This window comes from Perognathus longimembris, chromosome 13, assembly GCF_023159225.1.
Source record: "Perognathus longimembris pacificus isolate PPM17 chromosome 13, ASM2315922v1, whole genome shotgun sequence".
NCBI classification, from domain to species: domain Eukaryota; kingdom Metazoa; phylum Chordata; class Mammalia; order Rodentia; family Heteromyidae; genus Perognathus; species Perognathus longimembris.
In genome coordinates, this window is record NC_063173.1 from 63,539,639 (window position 1) to 63,557,078 (window position 17,440).

Below are 17,440 nucleotides of genomic sequence, written 5' to 3' on the forward strand. Positions count from 1 at the left end.
GGCCCCAGGTGTGCCCGCGAGCGGCGCCCGGACTCCGGCGCGTGGAGGTGAGTGGAGGGCGCCGGCCCCGAGCCGCGGCAGGCTGGGCTTGAGGCCCAGGGCGCTCCGTGACCCCGCGCTCCGGGGGCCGTGGCGGGCGCGGCTCGGCCGGAAGCGGCTCGGAGTCCGGCGGGCTGCGCCGGCCGCCCGGAAGCCCGGCCGTCCCCGGCCGTCCCCGGCCTCGGTGCGTCGTGGCTGCTCGGTCCGCCCGGCCCGACGCGCGCACTGGCTTCCCCTCGGCCCTCGCCGCCGGAGGCGAGAAGGCGAAACCCGCAGGACCCCCACGCCGGGGGCTTCCGAGGGCGCCGGAAAGACTGGCGGGGCCGGGACCCTGGGGGCGCGAGGCGAGCTTCCGCCGTCCGCGTGCCCGGCCCTCCGTGCGCGTGCGCGTGCGCCCCTGCCGCCGCCGGCCAGCGCGCCCCCGCCTGCGCTCCCGCCCCGGGCACACGCGTCCACATCCGCAGGCGCGCCCCCGCCGCCCACGTGCATTCCTCACGGGCGCTTCCTGCACGAGTAGCTTACGGGGTGCAGAGCTTGTGCACTTCCCAGGAAGACGGGAGCCAGTTGTGGGGAGCTGCCGTTAGTTCGGTAGGGGCTCCCGAACTGAGGAAGCAGGTGGAGGGCACGGGCTTGGGTGCTGGGGTCTTACAGACCCCCACCCTTGGCTTGACTGGGATGCTTCCTGAGCTGGGCTGCACCTCAGTTTTCTGTAATGAAATGTTGGGGAACACAGCACCACCACAAGAGTGCTTATGAGGGCCGTTGGGCACCTTCAGGTCACCGCTCCTGGCAGCATGGGGGCTGCTGGGTGGCCACGTTTCCAGCCCCGAGCCCCCAGTGCTCATCCCTCAGGGTCCTGGCTGCCAGCGTGCGGGGATTTGGGCAGAGTTGGCACGGGCAGGTAAGAATGCCAGCAGCTGCACGGAGGAGACTCCCTGCTGCCCAGCCAGGGGTAGGAGGAACCGGAGAACTCCTGCAGGTCCCTTGTCCCTGTGCAAGTGAGGGCTGATGGAGGTTATTGTCCAGTTCTATGGGCAATGTTTAGTTACTGGTCACTGGGCCCCAAGGGGGAGGTCAGCAGTGACAACAGGAGATGCCAGCCAAGTCCCCATCACAGACATCAAACTGTGTTCGCCCTTTATGTGCAGAAGGGCGCTGCTCTTCCACCCTAGCCTGAAAGGGAAGTCCTAGCCTGAAAGGTGCAGTCCTTGGCAACAGCTCCTTTGGGGTCCGTTTCCTGGGAGCTCTGCTGTAGGCCTTGTTATTAGCAGACCCTTTGCTTTGTCATCCCGCCCCCCCCATTTCCATTAGCATCAATGACTTGTACAAGGGACTTTTATTTTCACATATCCATATGTTTGTTCACATATCCATACGTGTTGCCATCAGATTTACCCTTCCAGCCCTCTCCCTCATCTCCCTCCCCAACCTCCTTCCCCCTTCCTCCCTGTTCCTCCCCCTTCCCAAATCAATTGTAACAAGTTCTACTGCTGAAATTTTATACATGTACTTGAAGCATTTGACCACATTCACACACACCCCTTCCCCCTGCCTGCCCTCTATGGTCCCACTACCACCCTCAGACATGACCTGTTTCAATTTCTGTCATCTTCTTTTTAGTGGTTTACTGTGGTGTTTCACACATGCATCTATAGTATTTTAATCAGATTGACTCCCCCTCCCTTACTCTCACATTCATGTCCCCACCACCCACTGTCATTGGCCAGCAGTTTCTGCAAGACCTCCTTTGCTCTCGCAGGTTGGGGTCAGACATACACAGGGCTGGCTCACCTTGCTGAGCAGCGAAACAGAACTGAGCCACACCTGAGTGTGGTATCAGAAGTGGGCATATCCAGAAGGCAGCCTCCCTGCCAAGCTGACCTTCCTTGTGAATATAGGGTGTTTCTGTTTGGGGATCTTCAGGTCATGACCCTGCAGTCACCCCCAACACCTGCCCCTCTGCCACCACACCCTCATGCAGGCACAGAGGCAAGTGTATAGCCTGGTTGACTGGGGTGGGCCCCAGAGGAAAGGACTGCCTGACTCAGAGCTACAGGAAGAACCAGGCAGGCGGGGCATGAGCAACTAAATGCCCGCCCCACCAGGGGAAGGGGTGGGTGCCTGGGTGGGGTTTTGGTTTAAGAGAGGATGTGACTGCAAGGCCAGGAAACTACAGGAAAGTTCTAAAATATACCAATAAAAGCAGGTTCCCACCAAGCTGGGGGTGCTCCCTGGGAAGCCATAGTATTGTGGACACTTCCTGGGGGCCAGCTGAGGGGGGCTTGCACCCAAGTGCACACCAGTGACCTCAATGATCGACTTCTCCCGGGAGGAAAGAGCCAAGAGCCGGAACCAGGTGACTGCCTTCCCTGCTGCTCTGTGGCTTTGTGGCCCGTTCTCAGAGCAAGGTTTGGCTGAGGACAGGCCCATGGAGCATCCCACATGCACATACATACATGTGCCCATGTACACGTGTGTGTATGTGAAGACAGCGGGAGATGCCTGAGCTCTGGGAGAATAGAGCAGTGTGTACAACTTGAGCCGTGGACAGTGGTAGCGAGAGGTGCAGGTGGCAGGAAGGGTGTTGTGTGGAATACACGAGCACACCAGCCAAGGTAAGCCCAGTTTAAGTGCTTGGGCCAGAGGGTGGTGTGCACAGAGTGCAGGGAGGAGGGTAGCTGTCTTGGCTTCAGAGGCTGCCTTTGCAGGGGCTCAAGATAGTAAGTCTGGGGAGGTCAAGAGTGGCTGCTAGGGTTGCTCTGGGCTAAAACATTGTTTTCTGTTCACACTGTGAGGTCACCTTCAGTGGGCAGTCCTACTGAAGGACTTTCCTACAACTTCCTTCCACTCCAAAGGGCTTCTGGAAGAATCCCCTTGCCATTCCCAACAGAAGCATGCTATAGGCTGAGCTAGTTCCTGCGGCAATTGCTGATGCCCAGCTAAGCCTGGGTTTACTGGTTCAAGGAACACGGGCAGGGTGGGAGGCTTATCTCTGCCAAAACCTCAGGCCTAGAGGTGGTGGTGGCGGCTGCTGCTCCTCCTCCCCTTCCTTCCTTCCTTCCTTCCTTCCTTCCTTCCTTCCTTCCTTCCTTCCTTCCTTCCTTCCTTCCTTCCTCCCTCCTCCTCCTCCTCCTTCTCCTCTTCCTCCTCCTTCTCCTCCTCCCCTTCCCTCCTCCTCCCCCCTCCTCCCCCCTCTTCCCCCTCTTCTTCTTTTTAAAATTCCAGTACTCAGGCCTGTCCCTTATGGTTTATTATTTTTTTCTCAAGGCTGGCACTCTACCACTCGATCCATATCTCTACCTCTGGCTTTTTGCTGGTTAATTGGAGATAAGAGCCTCATGGATTTATCTGCTCTAGCTGGCTTTGAACCACAATCCTCAGATCTTGGTCTCCTGAGTAGCTAGGATCACAGGCATGAGCCACCAGCACCAAGGAGGAGACATCTTGAGAGTTTCTGGGTCGCAGGTCTTGGGGACTGACCCCATGTCACTGCTGTCCATGTATCCACTCAGTAAGAGGATGCCTATTGTAGCTACTACTGGCAGCTAAGAATGGGCCCAGACTCTGCATAGGAGAGCCCTTTGGTGAGGATCCTCAGAAAAGGGGTGCTTGGGAAGACCCTCAGAGTATCCTCTTTTGCCTCCTGGTTGGCATTTGCACCTCTTGGCTCAGTGATCGCAGGACCCAGGTGACCCTCACAATGACCATAAGTGTGCTGTGTCCCTATGCACACATGCACATCTACTGCATCTGGAACTCCATGGCTGAGAGTGACTTTGGGCAATAGTTTAGTAGCCAAGCACTCTTAATCTCTGGGACCTGGCCATATGATAGGCACTGGGCATTCAACTTGCACGCAGCAGTCCATTGCAGGGGATAGCCAGGAATAAGGCTGTCACTGCACAAGAGTGGATTGTACTTGGTATATGTCCACTGTACCCCTAGGTCATCACAGTAGCCCCAGAGCAGGAAAAAAAATCACCTTAGCCTTGAGGTCCTCTTCTTGCTTCCTGGTCGGTGTGAGATAGTGCCCGCTCCAGCTGTGCTGGTGTCTAGTTGCTCACTGAGGCCTCTGGGATCGGCCAGAGCAACAAGGGAGCTGCCTGGCACAGAGCCTGGGCTGCCTATCGTAGAGAGTTACTGGTTAACTCATCCTGTTCCTGTTTAACTTGTTCCCTGGGGATGGTGGCAGCCTCTGACCAGTTGTGGCACCCTGTCTAACTGACCACAAGGACAGAGAGGGTTTCTCCCAGCCCTTGGTGGACCATTCTGTTTCATTAAGGAGTTCCTGGAGCCAGGGGTGGCACAGCACCAGTGTTCCGCCTGTCCTGAAGAGGCCCTGGATAGAGCTATGGCAGGTAGGTGGGGCATAGAAGGACAGGCACGAGTCCCCATTCTGTACTCCTACCCTTGATTCCATGCCCCACACTCTGTTCTTGCCTGGGTTCTCTGCTTGGATGCATGCTCTGGTACAAAGGCCTCAGCTCACTCCTCAGCCTTTGGTCCTGAACCCAGAGTAGGCTGTGAGGCCTTGAGTCCTCTGGCCTAGGCCCAGGGTCCAGGGATACAGAGACAAGATGGGAAGATGTGGGCTGATGGGACAGAACACTTCTGAGGTGATGGAATCTACCCCTTCAGACGCTGGCCTGGGTTTATCACCTTGATCCAAAGGTAAGAAAGGCCAGACCTCAGGGAGACAGGCAGGACTTACTTGTGGGCAAGGAGGGTCCTGGAACCTCAGGCTTCCAGTTCCACACAGCCTTGTGGAAGGTACTGGTATACTCAATGTATATTCTTCTTCTTCTTCTTCTTCTTTTTTTTTTTTGCCAGTCCTAGAGCTTGAACTCAGGACCTGGGCTCTGTCCCTGAGCTTCTCTGTGCTCAGGGCTAGTGCTCTACCACTTGAGCCACAGCACCACTTCTGCCTTTTTCTTTTTTTTTTTTTGAGATTCTTTTTTTTTTTTTTTGGCCAGTCCTGGGCCTTGGACTCAGGGCCTGAGCACTGTCCCTGGCTTCTTCCCGCTCAAGGCTAGCACTCTGCCACTTGAGCCACAGCGCCGCTTCTGGCCGTTTTCTGTATATGTGGTGCTGGGGAATCGAACCTAGGGCCTCGTGTATCCGAGGCAGGCACTCTTGCCACTAGGCCATATCCCCAGCCCACTTCTGCCTTTTTCTGAGTAGTTTTTTGGAAATAAGAATCTCAGGGGCTTTCCTGCCCTGGGCTGGCTTCAAATCAAATCGTGATCCTCACATCTCAGCCTCCTGAATAGCTAGGATTACAGATGTGAGCCACCAGCACCCAGCTCAGTGTATATTCTTTTCACCTGCTGGTACCTAATCTTTCTGCAACTACCCCAACTGGGGCAAGCCAATCCTGGAGGTACAGTGCATGGCCTCCTGTGGGTGGCAAATGTGGGGACTAAGACTCGAGTCCTATAGAAATGAGCATCCAGAGGAGTACTGTGTGGCTGAGTTGCGATAATTCAAATATCACATTGGCTGTGGCCTCTCTGGACTATGTTCTGGGACACATCCAGGACAGAAAGAATAGTTAACATTGGCTACTGCTTGGGGAAGAGTGCTAAGTGCTGGGCCCTGTCCACTTGGGACTTGGGGATGGACATGGTGTGACCACCAATCAACACTTTCTGGTTGCATTATTTTTTTCTGGGTCACAGACCCTCTGCATGTGGGCTGGGAACCCAGCCTCTTGACAGCTAATCAGCCCTTTTCTCTGCAGGTGTCTGTGACAGGGCCCCTGACTTCCTCTCCCCATCTGAAGACCAAGCCTTGGAACAGGCTATGGGCAGTGCAGTTGCTCTGAACTGCACAGCTTGGGTTGTCTTGGGACCTCACTGTCCCCAGCCTTCAGTTCACTGGCTGAAAGATGGGTTTCCATTACGCAATGGAAGTCACTACAGCCTCTATGAGGACTTCCGGTAAGAGATTGGGGTGTCTGAGATCAGAGGGATCACCCAGACATGCCTATGACCAGCAGTCTCTCTGACCACCTATGATCACTTGGACATGGGCTGAGTAGAAGCTAGCCAGATTGGATATGGGTAGTGTCCTCGTGGACACAGATGGAGGGTCAGTGATGATAGATTTCCTAGGGCTGGCCAGGCCTGAGGTCGGAGGACCTCCCAAGATCCAAGCCAGCTGATTGTTGTGAAGCAGCCATGTGGATGACAGGTACTGGCCACTTAGTTTATGGCCCAAGAATCATCTAGGAAGCCCACATATTCCCTGTCTGGGATTCACCCACCTCCCAGACAGATAGGGCTCAGGGCATCACTGATGCTCTTAGAGCCTTGTAAAGGTCAAGCTTGTTTCCCCAGGGTCAAGGGCAACTTCTCAGAGGTGCTTGTATCCAGTATCCTGGGGGTCAACTTGACCAGTGCTGAGGACTATGGGGCCTTTGTTTGCTCTGTCCAGAACATCAGCTCCTTCTCCTTCACTCTTTGGAAAGCAGGTGAGCTGGGGCGGGGGGGGGGGGGGGGGGGGACACATGGGGGTGAAGGACAGGGGATACCAGTGTCCTGATGTTGAGGATCAGCAGTCATTCAAGCTCTCCCCGTCTGCAGGCCCAGCAGGCCATGTGGCGGCAGTTTTGGCTTCTCTCCTAGTCCTGCTGGCTCTGCTGCTGCTAGCCATGCTCTACCTTAAGTGTCGCCTCAACGTGCTGCTTTGGTACCAAGACTCTTATGGGGAGGTGGAGATGAACGGTACACGTGGGGAGGGGGAGGCACACAGGGGAGAGGAGGGGGAATGAGCACGGAATGGGTGGTCTGAGGAGGTTGGGGCGGGCTGGGGGAAGGCCCTGGCAGGCAGGAGCAAGGAGGCTGTCATCCTGGAGGATTGCGGGGTACACAGGCCAGGAGGGGGTCTCTGCAAGGCCCAGCAGGGTACGGGGCTGGGGTGGCAGAAACAAGAACCCTGAGACTCTTAGGATTGTCGGGAGAGGTGCCAGAGGGCCTGCCCCGCCCCCCCCCCCCCCCCCCCCCGCCAGGGCCGTGGACGGGGCCACGTGACAGGCCACCGACCACTCTCCGCAGATGGAAAGCTCTACGACGCCTACGTTTCCTACAGCGACTGCCCTGAGGACCGCAAGTTCGTCAACTTCATTTTGAAGCCCCAGCTGGAGCGGCGTCGGGGCTACAAGCTCTTCCTGGACGACCGCGACCTCCTGCCACACGCGGGTAAGACCTGGGTTACCGGCCCGGCGCGGCCCGAGGCTCAGCCCCGCCCTCGTTACCTAGGCGACAGCCCCGCCCCGCCCCTGCCCCGCCCCCCGGGGCTCCCACCCCGCCTCCCTGGGCCCGCTTCCGGTACCCCGCCCCTCCTCAGTGCCTCGGGCCTGCTGGTCAGCCCTCCCTGCCCCGCCGCAGAGCCCTCAGCTGACCTCTTGGTAAACCTGAGCCGCTGCCGACGCCTCATCGTGGTGCTTTCCGACGCCTTCCTGGGCCGAGCCTGGTGCAGCCACAGCTTCCGGTACCTCGGTGCCTCGGGGTGGGGCGAGAGGTGGGGGGGCGGGACGCGCTGGGCCTAATGATAGTGGGCTCCCGCAGGGAAGGCCTGTGCCGCTTGCTGGAGCTGACCCGCAGACCCATCTTCATCACCTTCGAGGGCCAGAGGCGCGACCCCGGGCACCCAGCCCTCCGCTTGCTGCGCCAGCACCGCCACCTGGTGACCCTGCTGCTCTGGAAGCCCGGCTCCGTGGTGCGAGCGCTGGGGGGCGCGCTCAGGGGTGGGGGTTGTGCGCCGGCCTGCACTGCTGGAGGGACCTGGAGACCTTCGCTTCAGCATCCCTGGTGCTCTTTGGTAGCCAGGGGCTTCCATCTTACGAAGCCCCCCCACCTGGCCCACAGACGCCTTCCTCTGATTTCTGGAAAGAGTTGCAGCTTGCACTACCACGGAAAGTGCAGTTCAGGCCGGTGGAGGGAGACCCCCAGACCCAGCTGCAGGATGACAAGGATCCCATGCTGATCATGCCAGGCCGTGCTGCTCAGGGCCACACCCTGGAGCAGGACTTGGACCCTGACCCAGAGGGAGACTTGGGTATGCCCACTCAGCCCCACTGCCGACCCAGGGGTTGTATACCCCATGGGGGCCTCTGCAGCACTAGGAGGTTTGACATATACCTGTAAGAGTGCATTCTGTCTGTCTCTCTCTCCCCCCCTCTCTTTTTTCTCTGGCTCGACCTTCCTGGGACCTTTTGGACTTTGTAGTGCTACTGTGGCTGAGGATGAGCAGAGAGCAATCCCCAAGGTGGTGGATCTTGATGGAGGGCAGGTTGTGCACTGCCCAGCTTCAAACCTTGTGTCATCCACCCCTCCAGGTGTCCGCGGACCTGTTTTTGGGGAGCTACCAACTCCACTACATGCAAGTGGGGTATTGCTGGGAGAAGGCCGAAGCAGTGAGATGGATATTTCTGACCTTGGCTCCCGAAACTACAGTGCCCGTACGGACTTCTACTGCCTTGTGTCTGAGGAAGATGTGTAGCTCTCACCCTGGCCTGGGGTGCAGGGTCAGGGGGCAGCTGCAGAGCAGGGCAGGGCAGGGCAGGGGAGGAAGGTTTCCTTCTGAAAGACCACAACCCCTGTCTGTAGGTCTGGGCCCCTCAGGGAAGGTGTGGCCCCTGGGTGCCACATAATAAAGCCTTTTTGGCTCTTGCCTGGGCCTTCTCTTCTGGACAGACTCTTTTTGCTTCCACCTCAGGCTCTCCAAAGCCCTAAGGACTTTTCTGTATGTCAAAACCTTGTCCCCCCAACTAGCTGTCTACTCACATCTGCCCTCCCTGTCCTCCTTTATCTTCAGTCTCAGAATGTCCTCTACAGTGGCCTTTAATCTGTCTGCCATGGTTGGGAATGTGGCTGTCCCTAGCCCTCAGTATCCCTGCCTTGGTTGGGAGTGTGGCTGTCCCTAGCTTCTGATCTGGACAGGACAGACCCTTTAGAGATCTTACGTTCTAAGCTTTGATGATGCTTTTGTTGTAACATTATCAACAGTAGCTTTAGTTAAATGAGTGGAGACCTCTGGGACCCCAACTTAGGCAACTAGTCTAAGCCCCTAGCCAGGGCATCTCCAAGTCTCAAGTGGGGATGAGTCCCTATTGCTCTCCCAGGGTGGGCAGACCGTACTGTATAATCCTCTGCTCACAGGCCCCCAGCTGTGCTGCATCAGTATCAGGCTGCTCTGAGGCTTTCCTTGCTGCCTTCTCTGTCTCTGGGCCCCCTGTAGGACACTTCTGGTCCTGGGAGGCCTGCATGTGAACCCAAGGGCTTAGTGTGGGCATGGTGGGCATGGCTGGGAGTTCTGTCAGTCCCAGGCACAGTGGCTGCAACTGAGTCCATAGCCTCCTTTATTCTCAGTATTCCTGAGGCATTGCCAGGCTAAGGACAGCCTCACCTCTGCATTATGACTGGCCACCACCCCATGCACCAGAGTAGCTCAAGCCCCACCCCCATCCCTTGCAGAAACAAGCCCCCAAGCTGCGAGTCCCCCTCCCCTCCCGGCAGCACCAGCCCCTGGAAGGTGTGCACGGAGCTCTGAGGAGAGACCCCATGGCCATCGGCTCCTCCCCAGGTGGGCTGGTGAGCAGTTGGAGCCCGGTCTGCTCCCTCAGAAGCTGGAACACTCCGCCTTGTCCTCCACAAGTCTTCATCTATGGGCCCAAGAAGTCTTCCTTCCGATAGCCCTTCTGCAATGGGGATGGGGCTGGGGTTAGAGCACCATCTGCTGTGTAGTCCTGCTATCCTCAAGACTCCACCCTTCCCCGGGTGTGCTGGGCATCTGAGCATGACCTTATCCCTTTGCCTGTGAGCCCCAGACTCCCACTCCATCTAGGCTTCTGGGTCCCTCCCTAGACATCCTGTGCCTTGCACTTGCTCCATGCCCTGTCCCTCATGTCCCTGGGGCTTGAGCTCTGCAGAACATACCGCCCGGAAGTCTCGATGGAGCTTGCTGTACTGCCACAGGTTGGCCAAGAGACTGGAGGCTGCCCGGGAGGACTTCTCACTGTCAGGGCTGAGGAAAGTCAGGAGGCTTGGGGTCAAGACTAGGAGCAATATGGACAGAGGGGACCCCAGCCAGGCTGCTGTGGGTTGGGTCATCCCTCACCTGTCTCGCTTCTTCTTGATGAAGATGAGCTTTCGGAGCCCATCAAAGTAGAGCAGATCCCGAGCAGCGATGGGACTGGCCACTACCAGGTTGTTGAGCACGGCTATAATGTTGACGAGCACCTCAGCCGGAGGACACTTCTCACCCACGCTGCCGGGGAGCTTCTCGATCAGGTGGCTTACCACCTTGGTGGCTGCCGGGAGGGCTGGGTCAGTGTCCCTCACTCCTCAAAGCCTCAGCATCCTGGGTCCCTGCCTCCCCCTGAGAGCTGGTGTGCCTCTCTACCCCCACCACACCTGTTACCAAGAAGCCAGCCAACTAGGGAGAACCAGTCTGCGGGCTGGGCTGGGCACAGCCTGACTTACACATCTCATCCTTGTTCCTGGCGTTTCGAGACAGGTTTCGGATGAGGCCTGTGAGTGAGCGCAGCTGGTGGTGGTCAGCAGTTCGTACACGGTCCAAAAGGGGGTTCAAGATGCGCTCCTGCTCAAGGGCCAGGCGGCTCAGCACACCTGCCCACTGTAGGGGGGAGAGCAGAAGGAGGGCATGCTCCAGCAGCACCCAGACCGCTCTGCCCAGAGGGTGACACGTAATGGCGTCTCTGACTCTTGGAGCCACTTAATTCTGCTCTGCCACCCCAGCCCAGGCTGTGCAGGCAGCCCCTCTGCTCAGACTTCCAGAAATAGAATAAGCACAGGGTTCTGTCCCTTGGACAAAGCTTGGGCCTCATTTTGGATCTCACTTGCAGATGTCCCTCCCCCAGCACTCCTAGGCAGTGGCTCCTGCCTGTGTCCTGGTGTTCAGCACGGCACCAGGAGTGGGGCCCATCAGCTCACTGACCCTACGGTCGCCCGCAGTGATGTTCTGTAGTGCGCCAGCTGCTGCCTCTGTTGTGTGCCGATTCAGCTCGCAGCGCTGCAGCAGCCTGTTGTACAGCCCCACGATCTGGGGGCTCCACAGCCACTCCAGGCCCTTGGGGTCTTTTGACACTTCGGCGAAGGTGAGGGCATCGGTCGTCAGGGGCAGCTGAGTGAGAGGGTGCTGGGGTCAGCAGGGCCTGGGGCCGGGGGGAGGCTAGGGGAAGGGGAAGGTCCAGACTGGGACTCTGTTCTCACCCACAGCAGACTATGCCCACCTCGCGCATCCGCCGGCTCTGTGGTGTGAAGCAGCCTACCACCTCACCGGCTGGTGCCCCGGTCAGGTCCCTGCGGCCCCGGCCCTCAAGCCGCTGCAGGGCCGATGGTGGCATCTCATCATACAGGCGGTAGGACAGGTTCCTCAACACACACACGGCATTCTCCACACTCTGTGGAGGGTGGAGGGTGGTCAGAGTAGGCCGAAGCCTGAAGACCCCCTTGGCACCAGCTGCCCCTCACCTTGTCCTCGCATTTGCCCACATCCAGGGCATGGTTGATGTAGGTGACCAGAGCGTCCACGAGCCCATGGCACTCTCGCATCTTCTGGCGAGTGGCCTGGGAGGCTGAGCTGAGATTCCTAGGGAAAGAGAATGTGTCACCTTAGGAGTCCCTGCAGAGCACCCCCCTGGGGGGCTCCAGCAGAGCACCCTCCAGGCACCCTAGCAGAGCTGTCCCTAGGGACTCCAGACCACAGCCTCTGCCCTAGGGGGAGAGTCATGGCCACCAATCATTTTCATCTGGAGCTTGGCCTGGCCTCTGTACCCCCTGTTCCTAGCCCCTGCTGGACATTGAGGAGCCTGTCCCTTAATGCTCCTTGAAGTTTGAGAAGCAAATTAGTCTCTGATCAAGTGATCTGATTTAATGAACTCTGAGCCAGCAGCCCAGGGTCTGATGGTACCTACACCTGGTGGCCAGACTCAGCTGGTCCCACTCCTGGACATCTAGCATCAGCCCAGAAGTCCCATCCTGATGCCTACTTCTCTGAGCTCCACCAGCCAACCTTATCCCGTGGCTCAGGCCTCAGATACAAGTGCCGCTTCCCAGCGCTTTCCCACCCCCAGCACTGAGGTGCCTGGCTCTCTCCTTGGCCTGTCATGGTCCTGCCCCCACCCAGCACACCTGAGGAAACCAGTAGCATTGTAGAAGATCTCAGCCTCAGAGGCATTCTGTTGGATGAGAGGGGGCCCTCCTGCCCCCGATAGGGGGCTCAGCACCAGGTCTGTGAGCTGCTCCAGCGTGTCTCGGGCCAGGCGGTCCTTCAGGTGGTCACTGGATGACAGGTTCCACAGGATCCCTGGGCAGGCAGGCCGAGGCTGTGGTCAGGAGCCCATTGGCCCCATTCCGAGAATGGTGTAGGGTACTACCTACACTCTCCTGGTACTTACTGCCTCCTTACCCAAGGGCCCCACTGGGGGACACTCAGTGCCAGCATATGGGGCTAGGACCAAGTAAGAGAAAATAAGAATTGGTGATCTGAGGGCCTGGGGGTGAAGGTGAGGGCAGAGAGAGAGAGCCTTGGCTGGGGTATAGCTCAATGACAGAGCAGTTGTCACAAGTGGCATTTGTGAGGCCCTGAATTCTATTCCCACTACTGAAACTAAATAAATAGTAAGAGACAAAGCCAGAAGAACAGATTTTGGGGACCAAGGATAGAGACAACAGGGAAAATGTCCCTGTCAGAGATCACAGAGAACAGCACAGAGAAGGAGGGGAAAATTTGGTGATGAGATGGGGGGGGGAGGAAAGAAGAGGATGAAGGGGAGGCAGGAGCCACGTAGGGGAGAAGAAGGAGAGTCCTGGGAGGGCAGACAGAATGAGGGCACCTGTGACATTCTTGCGCAGTTCATCATCTTGCTCCCGAAGTGTCCGCAGTAGCTCAAAGATGCCGTTCTCTTCCACCAGTGCCAGTTTGTTCTCCGCATTGTCATAGATGAGGTTGCGCATGGCCCCTGTGGCATGGCGCTGCACCTCCTGGTTGGCGTGGTTGAAGAGCTTCACCAGCCTAGGCACAGCCTGAAGGCTGCGGGCCTGTGACATATGTATAAAGATTCATGTGGATGCCTTCATGTGATGCATGCAGCTGAGTGTGGATGAATGCAGGTATATGCACAGGTGTGTGGGAATGCAGGTGTGTGGAGACAAAAGAGGTGTAGGTGTGTGTAGGTGATGCAGGTGTGTGGAGATGGAAGAGGTGTAAGTATATGTAGGTGGTGCAGGTGTGAGCAGAGGATAATGGCATATGCAGGAGATGCAATTATAAGCAGTGTATACGTGTGTGCGGCTGTGTGAAGATGGAGTGGATGCATGGAGATGGCACAGGTGTAGGCAGGCATTTATAATCAGTACACCCCGAGCCTTCTCTGCTGAGGGAGCTCAGGACAGGTAGAGTCTGTCCAGTCAGCCCAGAGACTAGCAAAGAGAGCAAGGGCCTGGAGGTCAGGAAGGTGTGGGGGAGGCACAGAGGGTAGTGAGCAGGGGGCTCACTGAGGGGCAGCGGGGATGGACAGCGGGGTGTTCACCTGCTTTTTGGCTGCTGCATCACTGTAGCACCTGTGCTGGATGTAGGCTGCTCCAAGCACCTGCAGATTAGGGTCTGAGGCCATGAGGTACTTGACTGCTGAGGGCAGATCAATGTCATCAAAGCTGTAGAACCAGGGGTCGGGAGTCAGGATGACCTTGTGTTTGGACCAGCTCATGAAGCTCAGTCCCCTCCCTACCCTGGCCCAGCTGCTCACCCACTGCTGAGCCTCTGCAGGGTGCGGTGGCTGGCGTAGCTATCCAGCCCACGTACATCTGGCAGGTGGCCCGAGTCTGCCAGACTGAGGCTAAGGCTGCGCACGGATGGGGCTCGGGCTACTGGCTCCAGGCCAGCCCCTGGCACTGCCCCTGCCCCTCCACGGCTGCGGTGGCTGCTCTGGAATCGCTGTAGGGTTCGCATAGCAGGGGCGCGGATGGTCCGGCTGGGGGGCCCCTCAGCGCCCTCCGGCCAGTCCATACCCCCTGCCTTGCTTGAATTGGAGCTGGCCTGGCGCTCATAGGCAAAAGCCCTGTAGGTAGAGGCAGCCGCAGGCTCTAGCTGCTCAGACACCACACTGTAGCGGTCGTCCAGGTTGCTCGGCCCCAGCCTCAGTGAGCGCAGGGACAGCGTGTCATAGTCAGCTCGACTGCCTGCCCCACCACGCTCATGGAATGACACAGGCCGTGTGGGCATGGGAGGGGTGGGCTGGGTGCCCCCATACCCCATAGCTCCAAAGGCACTGCCCCCATTGTGGGCGGAGCTTAGCCTCCGATTGCAGCTCAGGTCTACAGCAGAGCGGGAGGACCAGGAGGCTGGGCTGTAGGCTGGCTTGGCGATGGGCCGGAAGGTCTGTGGGCAAGGAGGGCATGATGAGGGAGTGCCCAGGAACTCACCCCGCACTGCTTACTCTCTAACTCTTACTGAAGCTTCTCCCCCTCAGGGTGAACTATAAGCCCAGCTTCCCCAACCTGGTCACTCACCGCGGGCTTGTCACCATTCAGACCTTGGGAGCGGGAGCTGAAGCCGGCCTGCAGGGTGTGGTATTGATTCCTGGATGTGCCTGCAGAAAGAGATGGTGGTAGCCCAACCTGGCCAGTCAGCCAAGTGCTGGCCTCTCTCCTCCCCTCTGCCAGATGTCGCTGTCCCTTAGAGTGGTCTCAGCCCCAGGGCAGGGTGGCCAAGTGGGCTTTGGGGCTGGCATCCAGCCTTTCCACCCCCTCTTCTCTTCATCTGCCCTGGTGGTCTCTTCCACAGTACTTCCATCTGTGCCTCTTCTGCCTGAGAGTGGACAGAACATTTGCCCCACTGACCTCTAGGCTGCCTGGGGAATGCTCCAGGCTCTCCACCAGCTGTCCAGTCTCTTCCAGGACACAGCACACAGCTCCCTTCTTCAGGAAGCCAGCCCAGACTGCTCCAACCCACACTCATTTCCTTGGAGTTCCTCCTGTACCCAGACCCCATCTGTGCCATGGTCATAGGGGAATGATGTTATGCTGGCAAGGATGCAGTCTTCCTGGACCAGTCTGCCCTGATGGACAGTGGCCTCTCCCACCTAGCAGAGCCTGAGGCAGGGACCACACCTGCTCCATCCAGCCATACATCAGTGAGGGCAGGGCGCCAACCTGGCTCCATGGTGAGTGGACAGAAAGGTGAGTGGGTGGGGGAAGAAAGGCTGGTTAGACCCTTGTCAGAATAGGTGGATGGATGGTGGGTAAGTAGATAGACGGGTGGAGAGGATGGGTGAGTGATGGTCACATGGTAAGTGGGGAATGGGTAACTGGGTGACCATGCTATGGGTTCAGAGTGGGTGGCAGGTGGGTGCATGAGACTGGCAGATCCCAGAGAAACCCAGGAAGCAAGTTTCCCTCCCCACAATGGGAAGGGCCGGCTCAGCCTCTGCTGGGGACCCCTGGGGAAGGGCTTCGTGACCAGAGCAGCTGGCTAAAGGGTCAGGAAAGTGTGGGAAGCAGACCTTGGCTTCTCCCCATCTCCACCCCAGGGGCTGGATGGTCTGGGGTGCCCCCACCAAGAAGCTCCCCAGATCTACTCGGGTTAACGAGGCTTTGGCAGGGACGCTAGTGAGGACACCCTGGGGGCACACCCCAGCCTGGGGGCCTTACGCCCACCCCCAAATTACTATTCTTCTCCTCCTAATTGGTAGGGGAGCCAAGTGGTAATTAGCCCTCCCCCACCCCATGACCCCTGGGTACCAGCTTTGCTCCAGTAAGGCTGGGGCCCAACCAAGGGGTAGGTAGCCACCCTGGCCAGCCCCTCTTGACTTTCTGCCCCAGCCAGTGATTGGAGGTCAGTTCTATGAACCTTTTTAAGCATCATGTGAACCACTGTGACTTCTGACTAGAGAATCTGGGGCTCTAACTAGAGGTGTGTTTTACTATCTAACCTTAATCCTTGTTGCTGTAGATCAACAAGGGAGGAAATGTTCTAAGCTCAGCAAGTTTGAGTGACTCCCTAACACACACACACATACACTCACACATGCTACACCCCTATGTACACTCATGCACACCATACACACTCACAATCACATTCACACACACCACACTACACACAGTTTACACTCACCACATACACACATGTCACACACATACACACACACATACACACACATATCACACACATTCATGCCCCAGTGGCTCTGATCTGCTGAGGGGCACAACTGCCCCCCTCACCGGCTATTCTCACGGAGAATATCTGGGTCACTCCTGGCAGGCTGGGCCCTGCAATTCCTCAGGGAGCCCCTAGTCCAGACAGGCCCTGGCTCTTTCCAGGATTTCCTGGCACCCCTCCCCCTGCTCCTGTTCCATTCACTTCTGTTGGGTGGAGAGAGACGCTGGAGTCTCCCACACTGCCTGTGTTCCCATAGTGTGAGTTCCGGGTTTGCAGACAGGTAGGCCTGGCCTGCTCCCTGCTCGCCATGTGCCAGTCTTCCCCTAGCATTCCCACAGTGAGGGTGGGGATCGAGGCCACAAAGGTGGGGGCTCCACTCCTAGGCCCACCAGAGACGGAGCCCCCCACCTGCTGGGCCCTGATGGGGAGGTGGTAAACGCCTCTCAAGTGGATCCCCACGCCCTAACAGGAGGGCGGGGTGGTGACTCAGAGAAGGCCTCAGTGAGTCAAGGGTAAACCCTGGAGCCTGGCGGCCTCTGCCCCTGACACAACCACACCCCCACCGGCCACCTCTGTCCTCTGCCTCTGTCTACCACCATGGTTGCCACTGCAGTCTCCACCACCTGTCACCCATGGTGGCCAGCATTAGCTTACCTCTGGCCACCTCGGCAACGCCCTCTGGCTCCGCTGCTCCGTTGTGGTTGTGCTTCGGCTGATGGCCCAGCTGCAGGAGGCGGGCTCGGACCTGCTCTTGGACCCGGGCTGCCCTCAGCCGATCTGCTTCAGGCCCCTCGGCACCCCGCCGGTCCAGCTGCAGATCTGAGGGCAAGGCCAGGGAACACACACCGGCCTCAGGCTGCAGGGCGGACAGCAGGAAGTTACCATCCTGCATGGTGGCAGGAACACCTTGCTGGCCTGCTTGGCCCCTTCCCGGTCTTGTCCCTTGAGGCCCTGTCCCAGAAGTCCCCTCCCTGCTGGCGCTTAGAGCTGGCCTGGAGACAGACGCTGGCTCGCCCAGCCCAGCGCTCCTCTGGGGGCGGGGACACCTGGGCCAGGTGGGAGGGACAGGCCTCTGCCTGCTTAAGGTGGAATTTGGGCGGAAGAACAGGCCCTGAGCGTCCCCAAGTCCTGGCCTGGCCTCTGACTATTCTCCCATGCCAGGACTGGACCCCATGGGTCCGGGCCCTATTAGTTCTCAGATTACAAAGGCCAGACCAGC

The 17,440-nt window shown here is 58.2% G+C and overlaps 2 protein-coding genes across 4 annotated transcripts; one reads left to right on the forward strand and one right to left on the reverse strand.

The window, feature by feature from the left end:
• Positions 1–3: 3 nt before the first annotated feature.
• On the forward strand, positions 4–8,712 carry Sigirr (single Ig and TIR domain containing). 3 transcript variants are annotated; one of them, XM_048360072.1, is made up of 10 exons: positions 4–47; positions 4,322–4,397; positions 5,780–5,978; positions 6,378–6,511; positions 6,624–6,764; positions 7,095–7,238; positions 7,428–7,530; positions 7,608–7,758; positions 7,908–8,097; positions 8,378–8,712. In XM_048360072.1, exons 2-10 carry the CDS (start codon positions 4,391–4,393, stop codon positions 8,539–8,541), a joined length of 1,233 nt encoding a protein of 410 aa, XP_048216029.1. In that variant the 5' UTR covers positions 4–47; positions 4,322–4,390; the 3' UTR covers positions 8,542–8,712. The 3 variants fall into 3 exon arrangements, with proteins under 3 accessions (XP_048216029.1, XP_048216027.1, XP_048216028.1); XM_048360070.1 differs by lacking the exon at positions 4–47 and adding an exon at positions 1,535–2,395; XM_048360071.1 differs by lacking the exon at positions 4–47 and adding an exon at positions 2,373–2,395 and having other exon boundaries at positions 4,232–4,397.
• A 668-nt stretch (positions 8,713–9,380) lies between these two features.
• Positions 9,381–17,235, reverse strand: Pkp3 (plakophilin 3). Its single transcript, XM_048360063.1, has 13 exons — positions 16,876–17,235; positions 14,574–14,653; positions 13,811–14,442; positions 13,595–13,718; positions 12,899–13,103; positions 12,195–12,369; positions 11,535–11,652; positions 11,294–11,464; positions 10,999–11,184; positions 10,524–10,677; positions 10,159–10,351; positions 9,978–10,065; positions 9,381–9,739 (listed from the first exon to the last, which is right to left on the reverse strand). The coding sequence occupies exons 1-13, from the start codon at positions 17,111–17,113 to the stop codon at positions 9,704–9,706; spliced, it is 2,400 nt and encodes a 799-aa protein (XP_048216020.1). The 5' UTR covers positions 17,114–17,235; the 3' UTR covers positions 9,381–9,703.
• Between the last annotated feature and the right edge of the window lie 205 nt (positions 17,236–17,440).